The 27,118-nt window shown below is 42.8% G+C and overlaps 1 protein-coding gene across 3 annotated transcripts in view; it reads left to right on the forward strand.

Moving 5' to 3' along the window:
• THAP4 (THAP domain containing 4) overlaps positions 1–27,118 on the forward strand; it is a 42,726-nt gene extending 15,608 nt beyond the window's left edge. For all 3 annotated transcript variants that reach the window (XM_053307051.1, XM_053307052.1, XM_053307053.1), the window contains 4 exons: positions 856–1,015; positions 6,641–6,750; positions 6,935–7,038; positions 26,758–27,118. In XM_053307051.1, the coding sequence (XP_053163026.1) occupies positions 856–1,015; positions 6,641–6,750; positions 6,935–7,038; positions 26,758–26,877 (494 nt within the window). In that variant the 3' untranslated portion in view covers positions 26,878–27,118. The remainder of the gene's footprint in view (positions 1–855; positions 1,016–6,640; positions 6,751–6,934; positions 7,039–26,757) is intronic.

The raw sequence follows: 27,118 nt of genomic DNA on the forward strand, positions 1-27,118 counted from the left end.
CCTCAGTCTTTGTCATATGGCATGCTTTCTGCACTCTTTATTGTCTTTATAGATCTCATCCAAATGGAGCCAAATCTTTCCAACCTTGGATGTCTAGTAATGAAACAAGTGCTTCTGCCTTTGCTGAATAGTCACAACTACTGTGGAAACGGCAAATACTTGGTCTCTTGGAAACACTTTTTAAAAAATGTAACACCCCCACCCCAATCTAAATCCACTCTCCCAAAAACCTGCCATTTAGTTCTGCTGCTGGGGAAAATGCTGTACCTATTTTTTATTTTATTTTTAACCTGGCAAGGCTAACAGCAGTTTGATGGATACAGTTTGGTTTGGGAAAATAGAACGGGGCGGGGGGGGGGGGGGGAGTTTAAGTAGTCCCTCTCCCTATGCTGCTCCAATCAAATTTGGACTCCCACGCATCTGCTTCTTAAGTAAAAATGAAAACACTGGGTGATTTGAGCACAGTCTCCTGCATGACAGACATATAGTTTGACCTTCAATGGGTTAGAAGTTGAGTGGTCAACAGACAGCTGTCTAGTCAAAACTGTTCTGTTTACTACATCATTGTAGTAATCATTGTTTATGATTATGGTATCATTGTTTAAATGTTAATGCATCTAATCCCAAAGGCTGTACATGGACAACAGTAAGTTAAAGCTCGTATATCAGATAGATTTTAATAATGATTAAAATCTGATTCAGACAGTTAATATCCAAGATGTTAAAACACCCAGTGCCCCTACTGGCAACCATGATCACCAAAAGCCATTGCAAATAAAGTGGTTTTCCCTACCGTGACAATACTAAAAAAATTGCTGCAGTTCACCCAATTCTCAGTTTCTTCTTTTTCCACAGAAACCCCACAGTTGAACCCTGTGATTGAGCCTCTCTCTTGGATGCTGGGCACCTGGCTGTCAGACCCACCAGGAGACGGTGCCTTCCCTACAATGAAGCCCTTTCAATACCTCGAAGAAGTGCACATCTCTCATGTGGGGCAGCCCATGCTGAATTTCTCGTGAGTTTACAGCCTTTCTTGTTTGGGAGCTCTTGAGATGGGTTATGCCTTAAATAATTTCTTATTAAACATTTTAAATTGAGTTTTATCAGATGAAACTGATTGAATCATGTATGTATTTTAAATTTCTTATGTGCCTTTCTAGATATTGAGGCACTGTACAAAACTGAGTAAAGAACAATAAAATAAGTTTTTCAGGTCAGGTTGTATATAAAATATTTCGGAGGAAACTCAGTGTTTTTTGGGGGGTGGAACCACTGCCACGTAGATCTTGATTTAATTTACAATGCAATCTTATGCATGTGTAGTTGGAAACAAGCCCCGCTGAGTTTAATAGGATTTACTCCCATGTAATTTTGCATATGATTGCAGCTTTTAGTTGTCCTTGTTATCAATGCAGTTCTTACCTTAGATCTTACCTAAGGTTTAGACCTGGGGTGTCAAACTCAGTTGGGTGATGGGCCGAATTTGATTCTGGGACACCTCTGGAGGGCTGCACATAGCCTTGTGCTGCCTTCCGTCACCTCACACCCTCCTCAAACCACCTATCTTCTTCCTTCTCCTCCCTCTTTCTCTCATTCTCTTCCTTTCTTCCTCCATTGCCCTGCCATTTAAATTAGCTGAGTGCACTACTTTTACACTTTTACAATATGCTCAGGGGGGAATTTTTTTTTTAAAAGAAATTCTGAATATCATGCTTCCCAATGACCTACACATGCAAAATTTTGCATACACAACCCTGTCAGCGAAATTGGCTGAATGCACTACTTTTTATACCAGAATATCTCTGGGGAAATTTAATTTGCATTTTATTTTAAAAAGAAATTCTGAACATAACCATCCTATTTTAACTGTTCTCAACAGATTTCTAACACTCAAGCAGATCAATAATTCCAAAGCAATATCATGCCCCAAGAAAAGCAGAACCTCTCTTCCCCCCTCCCTTACCCTCCACTCACCCTTCTTTCTTCTTCTCCTCCCCTCTGTCTCTTCCTTCCGCCCCCCACCCAGAGAAAAAGTGCTCTAATGCTATCTTCTGGGGTTCCCCCCTCCTCTTCCTCCTCCTCCCCCCTTCTTTATTTCCAGGTCTCCCTCTTCTGGGATAGTGCTTTGTGCACTGAAAAACCCAAGGGAGGAGGAGGGGAGGAGAGTGGCAGTGGTGAAGGAGGAGGAAGTAACTCACAGCTTCCCCCCATGGGGTGTTGCAGGGTGGGGAAGAGAGAAATATCAGCACTGGTGGAGGCAGTGTGGGGTCAGATAGAAATAAGTATATGTACAACCTCCTCTGCAGCAGCGGGTGGGCAGGGGGAGAAAACTGATGGCAGGGCTCATCCCAACTTCACACAGGCTGGTCAGTTGACCTCCATGGCTCTGATCCAGCCCATGGGCTGGCAGTTTGATGCCCCAGTTTTGGACACTTAGGTATAAACTACATTGCTAACAAGAACAACTAAGGAATTAGTTAACTTCAAGTCTGTAATCTATAATTGGGAGAAGACAGAAATAAGTATACCCCACAATATAGTCTCCACTTCAAGTGCCCATCTGTAATTCTAATGCAAAATACTCATACTTCAGTTCCAAAGCAGTTCAACAAGTAAACATACTTTTTTTAAAAAAAAAATGCTCTTGGTAGCCTTGCTCTTGCCCCCTGCTCTTAATACCTTCTCCCAGTACACACTGGGAACATCTGGGATGGAAATGGTAAAATAATTCTATGGAATTCTCTGCCACAGGCTGTGGTGACAGCTAACAGCCTGGATGGCTTTAAGAGGGATTCAGATAAGTTCATGGAGGACAGGTCTATCAATGGCTACTAGTGGCTATAGGCCACATCCAGCCTTGGAGGCAAGATACCTCTGAACACCAGTTGCAAGGGAGCAACGCAAGAGAGAGGGCATGCCCTCACCTCTTGCCTGTAGGCTTCTCAGAGGCATCTGGTGGGCCATTGTGTGAAGCAGGATGTGAACTGGTATTGGGCTTGATCCAGCAGGGCTGTTCTTGTGTTCTTATAGCTAGTGGCTGCACCAGTATTCATTGGGGTATCTCCAAGGAAGTGGGTGTCTAGGAATTGCAGGGGGGTCACAAAGGAAGTGGGTTTCAAAGAACTGCATGTTAGTAGGTTGGGGTAAGAGTGAAAAGAACAATGGCTTAAGGATGGATTTGGGGGAAATGACGTGGGGGAAATGGATAGGAGAGTGGTGATGTTGTAGGGCTGATGTTGTGGTACTTAGAAGCTTTGGCCATCTCTTTTTCTGTTGACCTGAGTGGTTAATGGGGTTCTTCCTGTGGGCTTGGGGAAGGAATGCATTTCAGAGCCAAGCAGGCAGGGGTGTGTGATCACAAGCATCATTAATTTCTCTTCAAGCAATCCAAAGAATTTTTGAATAAGTGAACCTTCCCAGCACTTTTAATCTACGTTAAAGGCATTTCTTGGCAAACATAAAAGGAAACTTGAGGGGAAATGCTTTGGTTTGGGGTAAACATTTTTCTTGGATTTTGTTTTATTCAGTGGGTTATAGTTAAAAATTGCAAAAAACGGATGAATACTAATGTGATATTGATGTATAGGTGCACAAACTGTCTCCTAATTACGTAAATAAGTATGGCCATACTGATATTATATTGGGTAACTATTGGCTGTTTTCACTTGTATGCATGGGTTTATTCTGCTACAAATATTATTTGTAGCCCTTTTAAAGGTTTCAGTGTGCTTTGGAACAATGTATTCTGTCACATGGCTCTCCAGGTTGCATAACTCTCAGCTAAACTGACATCTAAAATTATGGACTTTAAATTTTGAACTCCTGTAGACTAGCCTTCAGAGTGGGAAGTCATGTTTTGAAATTTTAACTGAGTAGCTAAAGCTGTAAATAACAGAATTGCTTAGCTACTTAAGAACCACCTGGATCAGAAACTGGCAACATCTCTTGCTTTGTATAACTTGGAAGAAATAGGAGAGAGGGAGTAAGGTGATGGGAGAGCATTCTTTTCTGCCTAGATAACATTTGAACATTTGAAAGTTGCCTTATACCAAGTCAGACCCTTAGTCCATCTGTCATGTTCTCCCACAGATACTAGCAGGCAGAAGTAGTCTACACAGCTGTTCTAGTGCAGACCTGAGTAAAACAGAAGCTGGCTGCTCAATGACTGGTAGTCAGGGTTAGCAGTAATTAGGTCTGGAAGTTTGACAATCCCAGCAGGCTGTCAGAAGATACAACTAGTCTAAGTTTCTGGAGGTAAGGCTAGGTTTTTTGGAGCTAGGAGAAACATTAATCACAGTTGAGCCAGCAGCTTTACTGTGCTGCAGTGGAGCTGAAGTGAAGACCCACAGGTCTATAACCTTCTTGAAGTGTCCCAAGCTCAATCTGCAGCACCTGGTCCCAGTCTTAATTCCCTTCCTTATGAGTTGACTTTTCCTGACTAAACCACTGAGCTGCCAGTCTTTTGCTTTTCTAACTTTGTTGCAACTCGAGCTGGGCAGGTGTGTAAGTTCTATTGGGCATGGGGAGACAAGTGTCTCTAGGCCCACAGGGCCTGGAGGGCCCCCAAGGCCCCTTAGCCAGTCCCCCTTGCCTTGCCTGCTGGTCCCCTCCCCTGCAAGCCCTCCTGCTCTGGCCAGGGAAGCGAAGCAGCCTACCAGCGGTTGCAGGCCCTTCAGTCTCCACCTCTCAGCTGTTCGGTGGGTGGGCGGGAATTCCAGAGAGGCCTTTGTGCAGGCCTCACTGAAGCTGAACTCTAGTGCCAGCTGGCAGCAAGGAAGGAAGGAGGCAGGGTAGCCAGCGCTGGCCGCCCTTGCCCACCACTGCTCTGCCCAGATTTTGACTCCTCAGGCTTAGTAATGGAGGTAGGATGTGATTTCTTTTTTGTGGTTATCCCCCACCCCCACCCCCGGATATGTAGGGATTGCTTGCCATAGAGCTTTAATATAAGGTGGGGGGATGTAGGTCAAATTGAAATGACTCTGAATATTTAATTCAGAGACTGAGGAATTTGCTAGTTTTAAATATTTTTTTAATTTTAAAAAAAACTTTTTAAAAAAAGCAGTTCCACTCTGATATGGAAGAATCTGCCCTTTGTCTTCATAAAAAGAACCCGATTTCAGTCCCAGACTTTAAAGCACCTGGAATGACTGGGCATAGGGCTTTGGTTTTGAGCAGAGAGATGTGGGAGGAATAAGTATATTTAAATTGAAGTGGATTGGACAAATTGTTGGTTTTTAATATTTTTTTAATTAAAATATCATCAAAAAAAGTTCTATAAGTGGCTTGTTTCATGACAAAAAATTACAAAGTCCTTTAGGTTTCAGTGAACTGTACTTCCAGCACAATGTGGTTAGATTTGCTGCCTGAGGCTGCAATTCTCTACACACTTAACTGGAAGCAAACTGTACTGAATTTGTTAGGATTTATGAGAAAACATAAATAGGATCGCATTGCATGGTTGAAAGTCTCTTTTGTTAATCAGCAGTGAGAGGCCCATTTTAAAATCTTGTCTCCAGGCCCACTCCAACCTTGCTATGTCCCTGAAGCTGGGCATGGCATCGGCACCTCTCCTGGGGTTCTGAGATGGTTCCCCTTGAGGGGGGTCGTTGGCTGGACCCTCACTCCCTGTTTGGTTGGCCTCCATGATAGGGGCCTCCGGAGTAGAACTGGCTCCCAGGGCCTGACTAGAGGTTCATAGGGCCTATTTGGGTCTCCTCTATTTTTTCCTGCCCTTTGTCACTTTTGGGGGTGATGGTCCCTGGGAAGCTCCTCTGGGCCTTGTCCAGGTAGTTCAGGCTGTCCGGGATCTGGAGAAGTAGTCTAGTCTAGGGTCTCAGTGCTCTGGGTCCCAATCTCCAGGACCTCCTTGTCAGAGGAGATATCGGGGGCAATCTTGACACCATCTAGCTCAGTAGCAGCAATGGCTCCCCAAGGTTTCAGGCAGGAGTCTTTCCCAGCCCTACCTGGAGATGCCAGGCATTGAACCTGGGACCTTCTGTATGCAGAGCAGATACTCAGCCACTAAGCTACCACCCTGCCCCCCAAAATGGCATACATGGGTCTCCCATCCAGACATTGACCACACCAAGACTTGCTTTGCTTTGACATGGTAGCTACATTGTGTGCCCTTAGGCCATGCTCTGGGACCCAGCACAATTTATTAGCAGTTTCTTCTAGTTTTAAGGACTGGTCAAGATTGGTAGCAGTTGAGGAAATGTGTATAAGTGAGGTACTTGTGTTTAGGAAGAAAACCACAGGCAAACCTTTCCCGTAGTGTCTGTTACAGCTCAGTATTCCTTATGGGACAGGCAGGATTTAATAAGTGGTATGCAAATGGTATTCTGACAAGTATCCAATAGGATAGGCCAAAAATGCAGTACTTGAGTTAAAAAGAATGGTCCAAAATTCCAGGCTAGGAAAAGTCTCCAAGGATCAGTTTATCTATCTTCAGTCATCTGTGAGTCAATGATCTATAACTATACCATTTCTTTCAATGTTTATTCATGGGGCTTCAGATATGGAAATAGTATTCATATTATTTCATACCAATAATGCCCCAAAAAAAGTTTGAATGAATTCTGGTTTCTGTGAAGGATTTGTTGCTACAGCATGATAATTTAGTATTCTCATCTCCTAATAGATTCAATGCCTTCCATCCAGACACGAGGAAGCCAATGCACCGAGAATGTGGATTTATCCGCATCAAACCTGACACTAACAAGGTGGCCTTCATCAGTGCTCAGAACACAGGTACTAGCCTACATAGGTTAGCAATTCTTATTTCAACTTTACATTTGGCTTCAGTAAAAGGAATCAGTGCTTTGCTGCCATACCTACAAAGTTATCTTGTCTGTTATAGACAATTCCCCCCCCCCCTTTGTTTTATAGCAGTGTTGTGAACTGCATTGGTATTTAACTTCTCTTCTTCATCCAGGTTTGGTAGAAGTGGAGGAAGGAGAAGTAAATGGACAAGAGCTTTCTATAGCTTCCCACTCTGTAGCAAGGATCTCATTTGCCAAGAAACCCCACGTAGAAAAAGTGAGTACTCTTAACTGTGATGTCTCCTTAATGAATTGGTGTAACCTTAATGATTGGTAACCTTAATTAATGCTTCATCAGCTTCCTGTATCCTACCTGAAGAGCTAGGAGTAAGTCTCTCTTCTTTAACAATAACCATGCAAAGTTCTCTGAAATGTTGCAGTGCCACTTAACTAGAGGTGCCATTTAGGTTAGGTAAGGTAAAGTGTGCCGTTGAGTCGGTGTTGACTCCTGGCACTCACAGAGCCCTGTTGTTGTCTTTGGTAGAATACAGGAGGGGTTTACCATTGCCATCTCCTGCACAGTATGAGATGATGCCTTTCAGCATCTTCCTATATCGCTGCTGCCTTATATAGGTACCAGCAGGGATTCGAACCGGCAACCTCTGGCTTACTAATCAAGTCATTTCCCCGCTGCACCATTAGGTGGCTAGGCAGGCATAATCTCATGATGTCCTCATGTAATTATTCTTCAGAAGCACATGCATTTCTGGACAACTCACTAGTTTTACAGGTTTAAGTGACTATTGTTTTTAAGCAATTAAATAGGCTTATATGCTAGATGTAAAAGACACAACTCTTTTTCCTCCAGAAGCAAGCAAAGAGACTGTTTCACTTATGCCAGTAAGTGTTATAATTGTGAGATAGAATAACCACAACAAATTAACTTATACTGTACTGTGGGTTTTTTTTTGTTTTGCAGTTTAACTTTGATTTTTTTGCAGTTTAATCTGATGGTAGGACCTATGAATCTTACCTTCTTTTCTTCCTCCATCTGCCCCAATCTGAAATGGTGCCCTGAACGTACCTGTCCCTTCTTTTGTTGCCTCTGTACACTGTTTCTTCTTGATGAGTGGTCTTACAAAATGTTGATGTCTTGACCATCTTAACTGATTTTACATGACACACAGTCAGTGTTCCCTCTAAGGTGTGCGCACTCACAAGTTTTTTTTTTAATGTCCATTCACTTAATTTTAGATCCTGCTCAGGTTTAATCAAGAAGAGCCCACTCTGAATGTATGCGCATGTACACTGCCTTCACACTGCTGCCAAGAACAAAACTCATTCTGCACACAGATGGAAAAAAACTAGAGAGAACACTGCACACAGTTAATTATTTATTTCTTACATTTCTATACTACCCCATACAAAAAAGTCCCAGAGCAGTTAACAATCTAAAAAGCATTAAAACATTCACACAATTAAAACAGTTTTTAAAATAAAAATAAAAATGCTAAAACCCAAAGCTTTCAAACTTTAGAACCCTAGGCGTTTAAAGCCTAGTTGGCCATCCCCAGTTAGCCATAGGACTCTCCAGTGTCAGGCTGTCTAAAAGTCCTATACTAAATATTCGTTGTCACCGCTGTGGAGTACTGCAGGCTGTATCTTTCCCCATTCTGAGACTGGAGGTCAGTTACCACAACTAAATTAACAGTCATGCTTTCATCTTCTTGTTTTCACAGTCTTTTTGTAAATGTATTATAGGAGCCATGAAACAGTAAAACCATGTTTATGGAGCAAAAAGAACTATGCGTTCCTTGTATGGAAAACTTGTGACCTTAGAGTTCTCCCAGAAACACTGCCATGATTAACATGGTTGGGATTTTGGAAGCAGGATCAGCTTCTCAATATCTTATGTCAGGAACAGTTCCTTCTGCTCAGAAATTCCCAGTCTTTGAAAAATCTTGACCTTTCCTTTACGTTCTTGCTGAATTGTATAATAGGCCCCTCTCTGGCTTGCATAACATGATACAGGAGAGGCAAGTTTGCCCTCGGGCTTTCTCTAGTTGTTTTAATAGGAGTATCTCAAATGGATTTCAGAACAGTAATGTGGTGTCCTTTGCAGTTTGTCCAAGGTATGCAGTCTTATAACAAAACTGTTCTGTTCTTGAGCCATCCCGAGCAGTAGAGTGCTAGAGGGGTGGGGTATAAATATTTTAAATAAATTTATTTACTCTGCTGAGCCTTAACTTTGACTGTTCATTGCAGATGAAAGGAAGTGAAGGGTACATATATCTTGATGCTTGCAATCACTTCAGTTGCTCTGTTTGTGTTATATAGTGTCAGAAAATCCTGTCCTGATGTGGTTCCTACTGCAATGCAGACTTTTCTTGCTGTATTGGTCCTACAATTGCCCACTGTCATGAAAGCAAGGGCATTGTGAAGAGCATTGTGAAGTAATTGATCTTTGTGGTGGTCCAGGATCCTTCACAATGTAGGCTCTGCACCAGCACAGTTGCTCCCGCAGAAGGATTCACTAGCTCCTTGAAGCGCACTGAGGTCTCACCCTTTGCATGCAGAGCGCGCTTGGTATTCTTGGTGCCAAAGTGCTCTTTCCCTCAGGTCCTTTCCATCCACGGTTGTGTGTGCTTCCCCTGAGATTCACTTCTTCGTTGTCCCCAGTTCCTGGAAAAAGAGAGATTTATTTGGTTGATTATTTGACGTACTAAACTTCTGGAACATTTTTTGACTACACTTGGCCTCATGTCTTGGGTTTGTCGGCTTTTTGGTCTAATGGACTCTTTAAAATGGACTCTTCCGCTGTAGAAACTTGCCCTCCTCCAATAGGCAAGGCCTTTTCTTCTGTGCCTCAGAGAGGACCACATTGTTTGGTCCAAAGGTCTGGAAAATTTGTTCTTCTAGAAAAGACGAGGAGGACGCAGGAGTTGTGCTTGAAGGTCACTTTTGTACAAGACCGCCCTGCACCCTCGATGCCATTGACATCATCAGCAAAGATGTTGAAGCCAAACTAGGCTTCCAAACCTCAACCCTAGTCCTCCGTGGTGTTTTCAAAAAACCACAGGATCTCTCAAAGGAATCCCATCACAAGCACCACAAGAAATGCAAGCACAAGGAAGGCGATTCTTCGCCTCTGCCTCAGAGCTAAAGGATGTCCACAATGTCTTCAACATCGATGTTGACAACATCACCTTCAACATTGGCGGCCTCTATGAAATTTGCCTCTTCGTCCATTTCTACTCCGTTGGCTACAACTTCAACAACTATCAGGCTACATTCATCGTCGTCATCTTCCAAATCGCTGCGTCTGCTTCCATCGTTGATGCTGTTGACACAGACTCCTTCGGCTGTCCAAAGAGTAGTCATGTGCACAGACCGGTTCGGAGGCCATTCTAAAGGCCTCCAGACCGGTCCGGACATGGGGTGGTTTTGGTTCAGGCAGATGGGGTGGGGGGTTCCAAATAAGAATGGGGGGGGGCTTTACTTACCCCTCCCAAGAACGGCACCGTATTTCATTGAGCAAGCGGGCGGCATACCTCCCTGCCGCCCGCTTCATTCCCCCTCTCGGCGCGGCGCGGCTCCCTCCTTTTGAATTCTGAATCGGGCGGCAGGGTATCTCCCAGTCCCTGCCGCCCTCTTCAATGCCCCCGCTCGGCTGGCGGCTGCCCCCTTCGAGCCCCCAAGACCCCTGCCGCCCCTTCCCTTCCCATTGCAAGGGGTCGGCAGGAGAACTTCCTAGAAGCCATTTGCAGCCCAGCCGGCGAAGGGGACGGGGACGGCAGGGGAGTTCTCCTGCCGACCCCTTGCAATAGGAAGGGAAGGGGCGGCAGGGGTCTTGGGGGCTTGAAGGGGGCAGCCGCCAGCCGAGCGGGGGCATTGAAGAGGGCGGCAGGGACTGGGAGATACCCTGCCGCCCGATTCAGAATTCAAAAGGAGGGAGCCGCGCCGCGCCGAGAGGGGGAATGAAGCGGGCGGCAGGGAGGTATGCCGCCCGCTTGCTCAATGAAATATGGTGCCGTTCTTGGGAGGAGTAAGTAAAGCCCCCCCCGGTCCTTATTTGGAACCCCCCACCCCAGTGCCGGACCGCAGCTCCACGGTTCTGTGCACACCCCTGCCAAAGAGTCCACTCCCATTTGTTTTTGTCTTCTCCAGTGATGGTTGAAAGAGCTTAATCCATTCCTCCATTGGCGTCCATTGGATCGCCCTTCCAACACTAGCTTCAATATCTACTTCATTCATCATTCCAACCTTGACATTTAGTTTCAGAGGTTCATCTCTCTCCATGTCTGACTCAGGCACTGGCCTTGCCAATATCCGACATGCCTAAGGCATCGCAGCCTTTGTCTTCAGTCCTGACATTGCCCGTTTTTGGTTCCAGTTTCCTTTCAACATTGATATCATCGAAGGATTTTCCGCCTATGCCTGATTTGGACTCCATTCTCAACTCTCTGTTAACCACGCCATCTGGTTCAACTTTCAAAGGCTTTTCTCTTCATGGTCTTGATATCAAGGATTAGTCTGATACCAGAATACCTAGGTTACCACAGACACTGTCTGCATCTCCTGCAAAGACAACACCTGCTTGTTCTCCTTCCCACCTGCCAACTCATTGGAAGGAGCAACAGCTTTTCTGTGCCAACGTACTCTCCTTTCCAAAGAAGGATTGATTATTGGAGCACCCCTGGAGCCCTTGACCTTGGTTATATTAGAAGGTTGGGAAGGTTTAGGAATCCCATGTACGCACCTTCACCTTCTCTTCCTTACGATTATGAAGAGTTTAGACTTTAGAAAATGATAAAGCTAAAATCCACCTCTTCTTCTCAGGGACAGGACCCTACTAGTTCTTCACCCTTCAAGTGGCTTTTGGACCCTCCTCTTGTTGCTTGCCCTTTAGTGATACAACCTACTGTTCCGCTACCTCCTGCTTTTCCAGTCTATACTCCTGTTACACCAGAACAGCCTGCTATTCCTTCAACTCCTCAAGGTACTACCTCTGTTCCTGATAAACATCACTCAGACAAGGACTATACTTCCACTTCTGAGTCAGATGATGACTCAACCATTAATGAAAATCCATCAGGCACTTTCCCTTATGATGATGTGCCCAACAACCCTTCTGACTCTCCTACCGAGAAGACTAAATCCTATTGAATCAAAGTCTCAAATGGCCAAATTCCTGGGCCTAGAGCTCAAGTCACCTGCCCAGTCAGCAACCCTGTTTATGATTTCATGACATCAACCTCCACATCCCATCCTGCGGCCTTACCTATGCTTCCAGCCTTGATTAATTCAGGTAAGTTGGCTTGGGTGGCTCCTTCTTCCGCCTCCACTTCCAAGTGCTTGGATGATTTTTATAGGGTGCAGGAGGAAGATTGTAATTTCCTATTCAAACACACACACCCATCAAACTCACTGGTGGTGGTGGATTGTGCACTCTAGTAAATTTGGTCGTAAACATCCCGTGCCAGTTGATAAGAAAGTCAGGAAGTTGGACATAAGATCTACTCCTCTTCCTCCCTTTCCATGAATATTGTGAACCACATGGCCTGTATGGCCATGTTCAATTATTTTATATGAGAAAGCTTCAAAACTGATATGCAGAATGCTCCTGCAGCTCTCCAGTCACACTTCAAAGACCTCTCCAAGTCTGCTGATATAACCCATCGATCCCTTAGTACGGCCAAACATCTTACTGAAACAGAATCCCTCACACTAGCCAGTGCCATCCCTCTCTGCAGACATTCGTGGCTTCGTCGTTCTTCCCTCCAACAAGACATGCAGATAAAATTAAGGATTTGCTATTCAATGGTGAGGGCCTTTTCAGCACTGAAACTGAAGACACCATGGAACGCATGGGGAAAGTGTAGGTTCACAGCCAGAACCTTTACTGCTGCCTCAACACCCTATACCTATTCTCAACACTACCGCAAACTTGACAAGCCTAGGTCCCAATTCAGCAGGTCGGACTGCAAAGACTAGCGTAGGCCCTTTCAACAATCTCAAAGGCGCTCATTTCCTCAAAGGCAGAAACAAAATCCTAAGCCGAGAGGCACTGATGTCTCTAAGCAGGACCTTTGATTCCTCCATTGCCCTGTCCATAGGAACCGCTCCTTCCTCTATCCGACTCGCCCTCTACTTAGCACCCTGGCATCTTGTTACGTCCGACACCTGGGTGCTAAGTATCGTCACCACTGGCTACGCCATAGTTTCACACCCCACCACCCTTCCTAGAATTAAAACATACCCCCACAACTCCTACTCTTTTAGTGGAAGTGCAGGAGCTCTTATCCAAAGGAGCAATGGAGCCTGTTTCCCCGGAAACTCAATGGGCAGGGTTCTATTCCCGATACTTTCAAGTATTTTTAAAGCTCTAAATGAGTTAGGGCCTGGATACCTCAAGAGCTGCCTCATCCCATAAGAAACTTCCTGGGTGCTGAGATCTTCCTTGGAGGCTCTGCTTCGGGTTCCTACAGTAGGATTCCTACCCCATCTGTGGTGTGGTGGGTGGGCTGGAGACTCATGAGAAATCCTTTCTGTGAGCAGCCCTACAGAATGTTCTCCAGAAGGAGGCTGAGTTTGGGTGTTTTTTTCTGGTTCCAGATGAAGGCCTTCTAGTGGCCTTCTATCATGTATGCTCTGAGATTGTTTTATGTCTTGTGAGATTTATTTTATGCCTTGTTTTATTTTTTATAAGCTACCTTGAGAGGCTCTTAACCTAAAGTTTGGAATATAATAAAATGTGTCATTTTTAGATCCATTTTTTATTGCTGGTAGTTAAACTTATCTAAAACTCATATAACTGATCGAGATTTATTTAATTAGGTAACAGCACCACTTACTGTCATTCTGTACTTAAACAGGCCAGCTTCAGGTAAAACAAAGTATCAAGGCAGAATGCAGCGTCCATATATGAATAAAACCTGTAGCCTCCAGCAAAAAAATAAAAAAATGCTCTGCTTGCTAGTTGTTCAGCTTCATCATTCAATTATTTATTTATGGAAGCATTAGTCATCACCATAGAGGGCCTTTTACTTTTATCCATGTGCCTGTTTATGGTTTTTGTAAAGTTTGGTTTGGCTTTAACTTATCTGGAGGAGGTGTATGCTTTTACACTTGTGTAACTTATCCAACCAATAAGGTAATTTGGGATTATCTGCTTTAACAGAGATAGTGTATGTGAAGTGCTATGAACACTTGAGAACTATAAATGTTAAGCAGTGGTGTTAAGCTATCTCATAAGAGATAATATTAGACTTAGCATATTTGTCCCAATTAAGTTCTAACATGGAAGAAGAGTGGAGACGTTGTTTGCAGGTGAAACAGTCCTATTGAACTTGCATCCTCAATATTTTCCTTGCACACTTGATTTCATTCCCTTGGTCTGTACCTGTTTAAGGAAGAAATTTCTGCACTTATAACTAGCTTTATTTTCTACACAAAACTGTCCTCTCCCCACCCCTCCACCGCGCTGTATCCATCCTTTCCTCTTCAAATTACCTGCAGAATTATATCTGAGGCCTATAGCTCCTTCAACACACATTTTTGCCAATTGAGAGTAGTGCTTAAATTCTTAAGAATTGTTCATTGCAAGGCCGTCTTTGTTCTCTTTGTAGTTTAGCAGAACAAACACATTCCTTTTGATAAGGAAGAAGAAAGGGGCCGGGGAGTCCTGCATTTGTCAGAATAACCACAAAGTGGAAAGGCAACTTCTACAGAGTTTAGAAGTGCAGTTCTTCCTCATGTTTCATACTGCTGTGGGATTTTTGCATATTAACAAATGACAGGAGATGTCTTGACAGGAGACGTTTAAAAAAGGACCATAGCAGAAGGCCTGAAAAATATCTATACAAGGGAAGGTATAAAGTTGAAGGTTGTGTTGTAGGCTTATGTTGCTTTGTTTATAGGTGAAAAGGGGACATTGAGTTAGGGCAGCTACTATTTTTCTAAAATATCAGTGTGCTAGATATTGCCCAGGAGTGACATGGTGCTTGCTGAGAGGGCCTACAACCCAAGCTAGGGTTTTTGGCTGGCCTTGCTCACCAAGCCAAATATTGTCATTTGACCCTCACCTTTCCAGGTACCTTCTGCTAAGCAGGGCCATGCCAAAAAAAAAAAAAAAAACCCTCTCTGCCTCCTCCCTTCTCTAGAGCAGAAAAAAGAGGAAGGGGGCATTTCTGGTTTGGTTGCCATATAGTTGAGTCATTTAGAGCTTCTCTGCCTTTCTCACTGGAAAGAGAGATGTACCCTTTCTAGTTCTAGGCCCTGCACCACTGAATTGCTTTGGGTGCTTTCGCAATGTAATAACCAGATGCCCCACCATCCTTTCCAGACTCTCAGCGGAAAAGAATGATGGGAACTTGTTGGCTTGGCCCTACACTGCTGAGACACTCTGGGCACCTCGGCAATAAAGTGGCCAAACAACCTCTAGTCTTCCTCCTGGCCTTGGAGTTAGGGAGGGAGCAGGGACTGCCACATAATTGTGTAGCTGTCTCCCCCATACCTCTGTAGCTGTGAGGTTGGGAGGAAGGTTGAGACTTGCTCATGACACTTACCAGAGGACAGTGGCCTACTTTTCATGTGAAGTGTGGTAGCAAAAATATAGAATCCCCAATCTTGACAGATATTCCTGTAAAACAGATAGGAACAATAAGAAGGGGCAAGGACGGGGCTTGATAAAGAAGAGAGATAGGAGATAAGGCTGATGGTAAACAGCACAGAAAGGATAAAGTCAGGGTGGTCTGGGAAATAGATTGCTAAAATATTGTCAGTTCCTTTTGGAGCAGGGTCACTACTATAGGTAACAAATTATTTAGAACTTTATAAGTCAAGGAATTATTGTTCAAGGAATGACTCTTCTCCTGAAAGCAGCTGTAGACTTCTCATGTGTCAGTTGGGATATCATGGCCTAGAACTGCTGCCTTCTGAATGGAAAGGATTTCATTTCCTGTTTGTAAACTTATAGCATGTAGTGCAGGGCTCTTTTCCATCTAGATGCAGCCTATTCGGCCCATGGGCAGAATGTTAATTCTGCTAACTTATCTAGTGTCAGTTCTGCTTGCTTGTTTCTACCAGAACAGTAACATTGATATTTGCTGGGTCATCTTATTCCCTTTGTGCACTGTTTTGTTTTCGACTCTTCGTTGCTTGAGACAACACCAAGCAGAACACTCTGGAATTCCATACCACAATGAGCATAACTATATGACACTTGCCAGCTTTAGTGGCTAATCCTAAATTCCTTGAAATTAGCTTTTCCTGTAATTTTATGCATGGGGCCAGTTACCACCTGGCATCTGTTGCTCTGAGAGATGCATGTAATCACTAGACTTGAGTGCAGTCATTGCAGGCTTTCAAGCACTGTCCCATAGGAAAGTACGCACTGGCCTTTTAAGGTCTTTTGGACAGTTTTAGCAAGTATAATAAATTTAGGTGCCCACTGCAAACAGTATGTTTCTGAGATGCCCTGACATGTCCAAGTAAATACCACTCATGCACTGCTCATTTTTTTTGGCTGCTTCTTCACCAAAAGCCAAGGCTGTGAACCCCATGAAGGTACTTTTATCATAAGAACAGCCCCGCTGGATCAGGCCCAAGGCCCATCCAGTCCAGCATCCTGTTTCACACAGTGGCCCATCAGAAGCCTACAGGCAGGAGTTGAGGGCATGCCCCCTCTCCTGCTGTTACTGCCCTGCAACTGATATTCAGATGCATCCTGCTTCTGAGGCTGGGGGTGGCCTTATAGCCCTCCGACTAGTAGCTGTTGATAGACCTCTCCTCCCATGAATTTATCCAAATCCCTCTTAAAGCCATCCAAACTAGAAGCCAACACCACATCTTGTGGTAGAGAATTCCACAAGTTGATTATGCATTGTGTGGAAAAATTTCTTCCATTTGTTGTATCTAAAATTCTTGACAGCCAATTTCATGGGATGACCCCTGGTTCTAGTGTTATGTGTGAGAGCGAAAAAAATCTCTCTATCCACTTTCTCCACACCATGCATGATTTTATAAACCTCTATCATGTCTCCCCGCAGTCGTCTTTTTTTCTAAACTAAAAAGCCCCAAGTGTTGTAGCCTTGCCTCATAAGAAAGGTGCTCTAGGCACCTGATCATCTGGGTTGCCCTCTTCTGCACCTTTTCCAGTTCTACAGTGTCCTTTTTCAGATGTGGTGACCAGAATTGTGTGCAATACTCCAAGTGTGGCTACCACCATAGTTTTGTATAAGGGCATTATAAAATTAGCAGTTGTATTTTCAATCCCCTTCCTAATGATCCCTAGCATGGAATTGGCCCTTTTTCACAGCTGTTGCACATTGAGTCTGCCGCACAATGAGCTGTCCAGTATGACCCCAAGATCCCTCTCCTGGTCAGTCACCAACAGCTCAGATCTCATCAGCGTATCCTCGAAGTTGGGGTTTTTCATCCCAATGTGCATTACTTTTCACTTTCCAACAATGAACCACATTTGCCATTTTGTTGCACACTCACCCAGTTTGGAGAGATCCTTTTGGAGCTCCTCACAATCTGTTTTGTATTTCCCTACCCTAAATAGTTTTGTATCATCTGCAAATTTGACCACCTCACTGCTTATTCCAACTTCTAGATCATTTATGAATAAATTTTATTTTTATTGTCATTTTATTGTATGTTTTTAACTTTTGTAAACCACCTTGAGATTGTTTTTAATGAAAGGCGGTATATAAATGCAACCATAAATAAATAAATAAATAAAATAAAAATTAAAAAGCACCAGTCCCAGTACAGATCCCTGGGGGAACCCCACTTCTTACTTCCCTCCATTGCAAAAAACTCTCCATTTATACCTTAATATCTATTCTGTCTGCTCATGCATTCAGCCATCTACAGCTAATTACATACACCCCTCACCTTCTTATACAACTTTTGTTTGAAACTGTGAGTTACATAGTGATTCAGACAGTTTCTGTATTTGATGCCATTTGTTGGGATTTTTCCATAAACATTGTCTCAGTTCTTTATATGGGGCATGCCTGACTATATTTGAATATAGCTATGTAGTTGCTTAGGGTGGAGTCACAGTTTGTCTGCTCCTCACTTGCTGATTACATTCAGAGATTCTCCCTCTCTGCATAAGAGACTGTTAATGTGTTTGTTTTCTTAGCATATATTTCAGATAGTAAAAAATATCATACTCTTGTTTCACAGTAAAAATTGCTTCCTGTACAATTACTTATAGAGAATAAGTAATGTCTCTGCTACATTGGGTTATGGGCACAGTTGTGGAGCAATATGTTGTGAGATAAGAGTTTTTAGGTAAGAAAGCTACACAAGATGACTACTTTTGCATCTGTGGGGAGGCCTCACCATTGAACTGCTCAATGAAACAGAGAATGGTCCTTCAGAGTGAAGATGATGCTGAATACACTTGGACTATCTTATGTTCTGGAGGAAGAAAGACCAATCGAGAACTTGACTATTGCAATGCGCTCTACGTGGGGCTGCCTTTGTATGTAGTTCGGAAACTTCAATTAGTTCAGAATGCGGCAGCCAGATTAGTCTCTGGGGTAACCCGGAGAGACCATATTACACCTATTTTGAAACAATTACACTGGCTGCCGATATGTTTCCGGGCATAATACAAAGTACTGGTGATTACCTTTAAAGCCCTGAACGGCTTAGGTCCAAGTTACCTTAGAGAGCGCATTCTTCTGCACAATTCCCACCGCACATTAAGGTCATCTGAGGTGGTTCGTCTCCAGTTGCCACTGGCTCGTCTGGTGGCGACTCGGAGGCGGGCCTTCTCTATGGCTGCTCTGGAGCTGTGGAATGCGCTCCCTGCGGAAATCCGTAATTCAAGTTCTCTGTTGGCCTTCAGGAGGGCCCTTAAAATATATTTGTTTGGCCTGGCCTTTCAGGGCTTAAAATTTTTTTTTTAATTTTTAATTTGATTTAGGGTTTTTAATTACTTAACACCCCCCCCCCGGCCTTGTGCAGAGGGGAGGGAATTTGTCCCAGCCTGTCCTGCACAAAGCCCAAGAAGGGTTCCGTTTGACCCTTTTGGTCAAGGGGCGGGGTTTTGGCCAGGATCGACCGATCCCCGCCCCATTCTCCATTCTCTCTTCAGTTGGGGCCAGGCAGTCACAGGAGAAGGAGCTCTCCCCTCCCTCCCTCCCTCCCTCCCAGGTACAGAGCAGGTCTAGCGACTGGTCGCCTAAAGGGGCCGAGTAGGAATTTTTTGCTTCCAACGCATTGGCCACTGTTGGGTTTTTTTTCGCCTACTCCGTTCTGTGTCCTGGGAGTGTAGTTAGAGTTAGGTCGGCCACAATGGCAGGAACAGTGCGGGCGGGGTGGTAATTTGAGGGTTAGAACATCTATGAGCACCCTTGGATATGTAAAAGGGGCGATTGGTTAATTGCTCCTTTGTAGCCTGTGCGGCATGGGGAGAATGATTGCCATGAACCCTGCTTCAGGACTTCTCCAACCTTTGGGCTGTGTGGTCCGGGGTGGACGAATGCCTAGAAGTATCCAGATCCTCTCTTACAGAAGGGGGGGTTGGCTTTGAAGGAATTGGGTGGGGTGTACCTGCCCATTCCCGAGCCAGGGTGTGTCGCCCAGTAGGGTGCTGGGTAGGACTTCAGAGTTCTGACCTGCTTCTATTGGCCCGCACTGTTCTCTAAGGGTGATTAATCACCTGGTGTTCCAGTCTGTCATGCCTTGTGTAATAGTTAACAAAGTTGTGGCCCTTTTCTTCCATACTAAGTCTACGTGTCTTCTTGAGCTGGGGTCTGGGGACAATGTTTAATTTTTGTTTTAAAATGTTTTTAAATTGTTAGTTGTTGTGTTATTGTTTTTAATTTGTTTTAGCTTTTCATTGTTTTATAAGTTTGTTTTAATTGTAAACCGCCCTGAGCCATTTTGGAAGGGCGGTATATAAATCAAATAAATAAATAAATAAAGAAAAACAGCGAGAATGGGATTCTGCAAACAAGCCATGGGACACACATCTCTGTTGCAAGTAATCAGTTAACTTATCATATAGAAGACAAAAATACAGCAAGAGTATTTTTTTAAGAGGAAAGACTGAAGGAAGATTTTCAACAAAGAACTATGAATGGTCAAGTTTCTCTCATGCTGCAGTTGTGTAGTAAAAGATTCAAAGAGGGATAGAGTTTGCAAGGTCACATATGCACATTTTTGGGAATACTGAGAGAGTTGGAGCTGCAGGAGATAAATATGCCTGAACCAGTAAAGATTGGATTCTTGCTTATATCTTGCTTAATATCTTGAATATGAGAACATTACCAATTTTCTGCAAATTAAAAAAAATGTGTATTCAGCATCATCTTCACTCTGAAGGACCATTCTCTGTTTCATTGAGCAGTTCAATGGTGAGGCCTCCCCACAGATGCAAAAGTAGTCATCTTGTGTAGCTTTCTTACCTAAAAACTCTTATCTTACAACATATTGCTCCACAACTGGGCCCATTTTTGTGCAGGAACATTTGCAAAAGTTTATTTGAAAAAGCAAACAGAAAGGAGGAATCAGTTAAAACTCAAGCCTACAAAGTTGCTGTTGGTAGGCAGTGTTTTATATGTGGAAGCATCTTGCATTTGAGGAATGCTTGTCATAGTAAAGAGCAAGGAAATTTTTCTCAACAGAGAAGAAGGAATAAGACTAAATTCCAGAAAAATGGACTTTCTGACAAACCAACTTGCCTATGCAAAAATGAAAGCAATGAAAATAATGCTGAGAGATGAAAAATCATGTGCTATAAAAGAAATCATCTGCAGGGTTGATGCAAGTCAAAGTAAAAACAAATTGTATTTGGATAGTGGAGGTACTTCACATTTCTTCTATAATTTGCAAGATTTCTCTGAGATAAGCATGGAATATAAAAGTCCTATATACCTTGCTAATGGGCAGCAAATTTTTGCAGATGGAAAAGGAACAGTTTGTCAGAAGTGTAATCTTGGTTTAAATAGAGTGAATGAAGTGTGTGTTCCAGTGGCATACTATGTTCCAAGTTTTGCAAAACAGTTTAATGAGTGTAGAAACAGCTACAAGGTGTGGATGTAGAGTTCTTTTCAGAAGGTCCATTGCTTTATTTTCAAAGGAGGAAAGCTGATGAAAGACATGTTGAAAGATGGTGAACTGTATGAAATAGATTGCAAAAGAGAACAAGCTAATGTTGCAAATGAGTGTGCATACAAAGATTGCATGAGTCCAGGGGCGGAGCCACCATTGGGGGAAAGAGTTCAAAGAACACAGGCCGCCAATGGGAAAAGGCCGCCGAGTCCTGCCCTGTGGCTTGGGCTCCATAGGAGCCCAGAGCAAACTCCCTCCTCCCATGCCCAGGCGAACTCTTTGCCAATTATTTCGGGCAGCTCCGACTGCCAGATAGAACGTTTTCCCCTTCCCCTCCCTCTTTGGAGGGAGAGAAAGGGAAAAACATCCTATCTGGCAGCCGACACTGCCTGAAATGATGAGGGGAGAGCTCGTTCGGGCTCTCAGCAGTCCAGGCCACGCCCCCTTGTCACATGCATTTGGATGTGATTCACAGTGACATTTGTGGGCCCTTCCCAGTAAAGACACCAGGAAAGAACCTCTGTTTCCTGACTTTCATAGATGATTTTTCTCATACTTACCTACTCAAAGAGAAATGTTGCTAAAACCTAAAGAATATGTGGCTAGAGTAAGCAACAAATTTAGAAGAAAACCAGTCTTTGCACACTGATAATGGTGAGGAATATACTGGGAAGGATATTGAGCAATACTTACAAGAACAAGGAATTAAACATGAGATAACAGTACCTTATACTGCAGAGCAAAATAACAGAACTTTGATTGAAATGTTTAGAAATATGCTTTTTGACTTGGGTCTGGAAAACAAATACTAGGGGGAAACTGTAATGACTGCAACGTATTTGCAGAACAGACTTCCAACTGAAACTAAAGGAGTAACAGCCTTTGAACTGTAGAATAGAACAAAACCTTACTTAAAGCGTATTAGAGTTTTGGATGCAAAACATATGCATATATTCCTAAATAACTAAGAGGAAAACTAGATTGTAGAAGTGAAGAAGGAATATTCATTGGTTATGCACTGAGTAGCAAGAACTACAGAATACTTGATCCTCTCACAGACTGTTTAACTGCACAGTGTTGCATATTTTGATGAGAGGCAAAAGTCTAATTGTGTTTTAATTGTGTTTTAATTGTTTTAATTGTGTTTTAATTGTGTTTTAATTGTGTTTTAATTGTTTTAACTTTTTAATTTTAATTGTTGAAATGTTTTAATCTTTTATTGCCTGTTTTTATTGTTTTGTAAACCTCCCAGAGAACTTGCGTTTTGGGCGGTATAAAAATGTGTTAAATAAATAAATAAAAATGCCAATGTGATGTCTGACTGTGACCTGGATTTTTCAATAAGTGAAAAGGCTGAACAGCAACAAAATGAAAAAGTAATCATAGACTATGAGATAATAGATTCAATCAAGAAAGGGAGATTTGAGATAGAACCAAAGAGTTCCGATCAAGAAAGATTGGAGCATAAGGTTTCAGGTTCTCTCCCTGGCTTCTCCAAGATAAGGCTGAGAGAAATTCTTGCCTACAACTTTGGAGAAGCCACTGCCAGTCTGTGAAGACAATACTGAGCTAGATATTTATTTATTATTTATTGCATTTATAAACCACCCCATCCAAAGGCTCTGTGCGGTGTACAACACCCAGAGGTCTAAAAGATAGATAGACCAGTGGTCTGACTTGGTATATGGCAGCTTCCTATGTTCCTAAAGGGAGGCTTAAATGGAACAAGTGAGCAGAGTTAACAAAGGGGTTCCACCTAAAAGATTGCCATTGGCAGCCAGAGAGGAGAAAATGCCAGAACCTACAGATTAGCACAAAATTAAAGACATGCCAGATTCAGAGACAGATAAATTGCTACAACTGGGAAAGGAAATGATTGCATCGCATCATAAAACAAAACATGGGACTTGGAATTCAAGAACGAGTCAATGAGAAGGGGAATGTTGGGATTTGCATTTTGGGCGGTATACAAATATGTTTATTTATTTATTTAACTTGTATACCACCCAAACTTTCGTCTCTAGGCGGTTAACAAAGACATAAAAACAATTAAAACAAATATAAAAGGTTAAAATAGTTTAACAATTTAAAAACAGCATTAAATTAAAACCTACAAATTTAAAAAGCTGAAAGTTAGATAAATAAATAAATATTTTTCCCCATAGACATTGTCTCAGTTCTTTATATGGGGCATGCCTGTCTATATTTGAATTTAGCTATGTACTGGCTTGGGGTGGAGTCACAAATCGTTTGTCTGCTCTTAACTTGCTGACTTAAATTCATACAGAGATTATCTCCCTCTCTCTTCATAAGAGACTGTTAGTCTGTTTGTTGTTTTCTTAGCCTATGTTTTAGTTAGTAAACAATATCAAACTCTTATTTCTCTGTTAACATTGTTTCCTGCACAATTACTTATAGTGGATAAATAATTTCTCTGCAACATCATTTACTATTTTATCAGTACATTTAACCTCTGTCTTATTCTAGTTTTTACTGATTGTATTTTGTTGGTATACCAATGGGCTGCTTACATGACAATGCCAGTGGTGTTCCTGGAGCCTTGTCTGTTTTCCTCCCCCCCCCCCCTTTTTGGATATTTTTTTTAATAGTGACTTGTCACAAGTTGCCCAAAACCACTATATCTCACTTCATAAGTTTATTGTAAAGACTAGTGTTCCCTCTAACAAGGATTCCCAGATGTTGTTGACTACAACTCCCAGAATCCCTAAGCAAAAGCCATTGCAGCTGTGGATTCTCAGAGTTGTAGTCAAAAACATCTGGGAATCCCCATTAAAGGGAACATTGGTAAAGACAGAGTTAGAGAAGACATGTCTGTTTAAGCACATGTGGAAATGTATGTTTGTTGGGACTGCTCCCAAGTATTTTGTTTGCCAATATTTATTCTGAAAAGCATAATACATACTAGTATGTGTTAAAGGTTTGTTATACTAAATTTGAGGATCCCAATACATTACGAACGTGTGAAGGAACTTGCTTTTGACTAGGGGTGTGAGAACCAATTCAGGTTCAAACCTAGCCCTCCAAAAAGGGGGGCTGGTCCAAGTTCAAGCTGAACTAGGCCCGTTTCAGATCAAACCAGTTCGGCCATTTCAGATGCATATAAAGGGGAATCCATTTGCATGGTGACACAAAAATCACTCTGATGGCCGCTTACACGGAGACCCAAACCGGGCCCCAGTGGCCCAGGCTGATCGCGTGGGGGAGTGCTGGCAGGGCCTAGGGGAGCTGCCACTGGCCTGCCACCATGGTGCAAAAGGTAACTCCTCCCCCACCCTTTCTTACCCCCTCCCCTCCCCTTTTTTACCCCCTCCCCTTTACAGGCATCCAAACCAGATCAAACCAGTTTGTCCTGGTTCTGTCGCTTGGACTGGACTGCCACCAGGTCGAATGAATCAGCTTGCAGACCCTTCGCCGTTCTGTGCACACCCTTACTTTTCACTTCTGCTCTTGATCCAGTTTAACACTGGAATCCTTACTAGTTGCTAAAAGTAGTTTTTTGTAGTTTATATCTTAGAGAGCGCCTTCTTCTGTACAATTCCCACTGCACGTTAAAGTCCTCTGAGGAGGTCCGTCTTCAGTTATCACCAACACGTCCAGTGGCGACTCAGAGGTGGGCCTTCTCTGTAGCTGCTCCTGGGCTGTGGAATGCACTCCCAGCAGAAATCCGTAATCTGAGTTCATTATTGGCCTTCAGGAGAGCCCTTAAGACCTATCAGTTCAGCCTGGCCTTCCAGGGTTTTACAAACTGTTTTAATTGTTTTAATAATGGTTTTGTGTTGTTTTTACAGTTTTTGATTTTAATAGTTAATTGATTTGTTTGTTTTAATGTAAACTGCCCTGAGCCATTTTTGGAAGGGTGGTATAGAAATCAAATCAATAAATATATCCTGTCCAGTTCCCTGTTCTAGGTACCTTTTGCAGCTACTTGCTTTTGCAGAGTGGGAGTAGGGCCACCTCCCGCCATCACTTCCTACTCTGTCTGATGACTGGGGCCAGAGTGCCTTTTCCCTCGAGGACCTCTGTAGCCAGAAGGCAGCTGTTACAGCAGAGTTTGCTCTGGAAGTGAGGGAGAAAAACTGTTTAGTCTTCTAGCCAGAGGCTAGGGCCAGGCAATCTTCCCTTCCCTTGCTTGTGTTCTGGCTGGGAGGGAAGCCACATGCCAGCATGGTGTAGTGGTTAGTGTTAGACTAGGACCAGGAAGACCCAAGTTCAAATCCCTATTCAGCCATGAAGTTCACTAGATGACTCTGAGCTAGTCATGCATCTCTCAGCCTAACCTTCCTCACAGGGTTGTTGTGGAGATAAACTTATTATTATTTTTATTTTATTTTTTATTTCATTTTATATTCCTACCTCACAGGGTTGTTGTGAGGAGAAACATAACCTTGTATATTGCTCTGGGCTCCATGGAGGAAGAGCGAGATATAAATGGAAATAAGTAAATAAATTATCCCACTCTTCCTCCAAGGAGCCCAGAGCTCCTTACTTAAGTTTCTCCTTACAACAACCTTGTGAAATAGGTTAGGCTGAGAGAGAAGTGACTGGCCCAGAGTCACCCAGCAAGTATCATGGCTAAATGGGGATTTGAACTCAGGTCTTCCCGGTCCTCGTCCAGCACTCTAACCACTAACCACGCTGGCTCCTTGGAGGAAGAGTGGAATATAAATGTTAAAAGAAATTTTAAAATAAACATCTGAGTAAGCCTTTTTTTTTGTAAGCAACTTACCACTTGCTGTATGATCTTCTGCTCCTGGGTGGTGATGTAAATGGCTTTCCCCCCATTTTAAAAGAGATAAAATATTTTATTCTGTAGATTATTTTGTATATAGATAAGAAATTGATTTTACAGGGTGGGGGGTGTCACAATATATGGTTCAAAAACTGGTCCATTGGAGCCCTTTATCATTTACATTATTGTGAATTGTTTATCCCATATTGAACAAATCCTTGCCGTTCTTTTGAACAGTTGCACTCACTGAAATAACCTTTGGCAGTATTACTTGGGCAGGGCTCCCACAGTCCCGGATATTTCATTTCCACTCTTCTCGAATAATGATGGTAACTATGGCAAAAGGGCAAAGGGCACTAACTAACATACACAAAATCTTGGATTATGTGCAGAAATCTTTTACAGAAATAAGTAGGAGAGCCTCACTGCAAAACACATGAACTCTGTGCATAGATGTGGTGTGCCAAGATGCATTCTGACTATTACTGACTTGCTGTGCAATCACAAGTCCTTCTGTGTAAAGCCCTATGTATTCAAAAGCTGCCATATCCTAAACTATTCTCTCTGTCCTCTCCTTTAGGAGAAGCTGGGCCCAGTTCTTCATCCCATTTTTGTTCTATTGCAGCACTGTAATTCTCTGACTCTGAATTATGTTTGGTGTAAATCTATCTTAACAAATTAGGAGCAGGAAAGACTCCGTCAGTGCTGAGTAAAGAGATCTCAAATATTTGTAGGTGTGTTGTTTGACATGTTGTTTTCCATTTCTAACTCTATTAAGAGGTTGAAACATGTTTGTTTTTAAGGATGCACACTTATATCTTCAGGGTCTTGCACTCTGGGAAGATTTCTTGGAGCAGAATCCTGTTACACAAAGTGGACCAAAGTGATCTTAAGGTGCTTTTAAAAAGTACCGTTTGCTAATTTATGGGAAAACCACAAAACATTCATCACATGGTACTTCACAACAAGAATTTATATCGTTGAGGAAAGGAGGGCTTAAACAGGTCTTGATGTTTTGTCTGTAGAATTTTGCAAGGATGACAGTATCCAGTGTTGAGGAAACAATTGCATTTATTTGGTCCCTGGACAGTGGTTGGCTTTGCTATTATGGTGTTCTTGAATTATAAACAGTACCAAATAATAAGCTGTGTGTTTGTGTTTCCTTAGATTACTAGAAAATTCAGGCTCAATTCTGATGGGAAACTAGAACAGACTGTTTCCATGGCAACCACTACACAGCCAATGACTCAGCACCTTCACATTACCTACAAGAAAGTGACACCTTAAAACAAAGGGGAACTGTTTTGCCACAGAAACATCGAGGCAAAAGCAATGTTTATAGCGAACAGAAACAACTTGGAAGGAAAGGAAGACACGGTGACTTTGCATCTTTGTGACCTAGTTCATACCTGACAGCAGGATGGAAAAAGACCAGAAACTGCAATTGGTGAAAGAGTTTACTCTGAGGTTTCTGTAATGGTAGATTTAAAAAACAAATTAAAGCCAATAAAAAAGCCTTTATTTTTAA

This window comes from Hemicordylus capensis, chromosome 3 (genome assembly GCF_027244095.1).
Source record: "Hemicordylus capensis ecotype Gifberg chromosome 3, rHemCap1.1.pri, whole genome shotgun sequence".
Lineage (NCBI taxonomy): Eukaryota > Metazoa > Chordata > Lepidosauria > Squamata > Cordylidae > Hemicordylus > Hemicordylus capensis.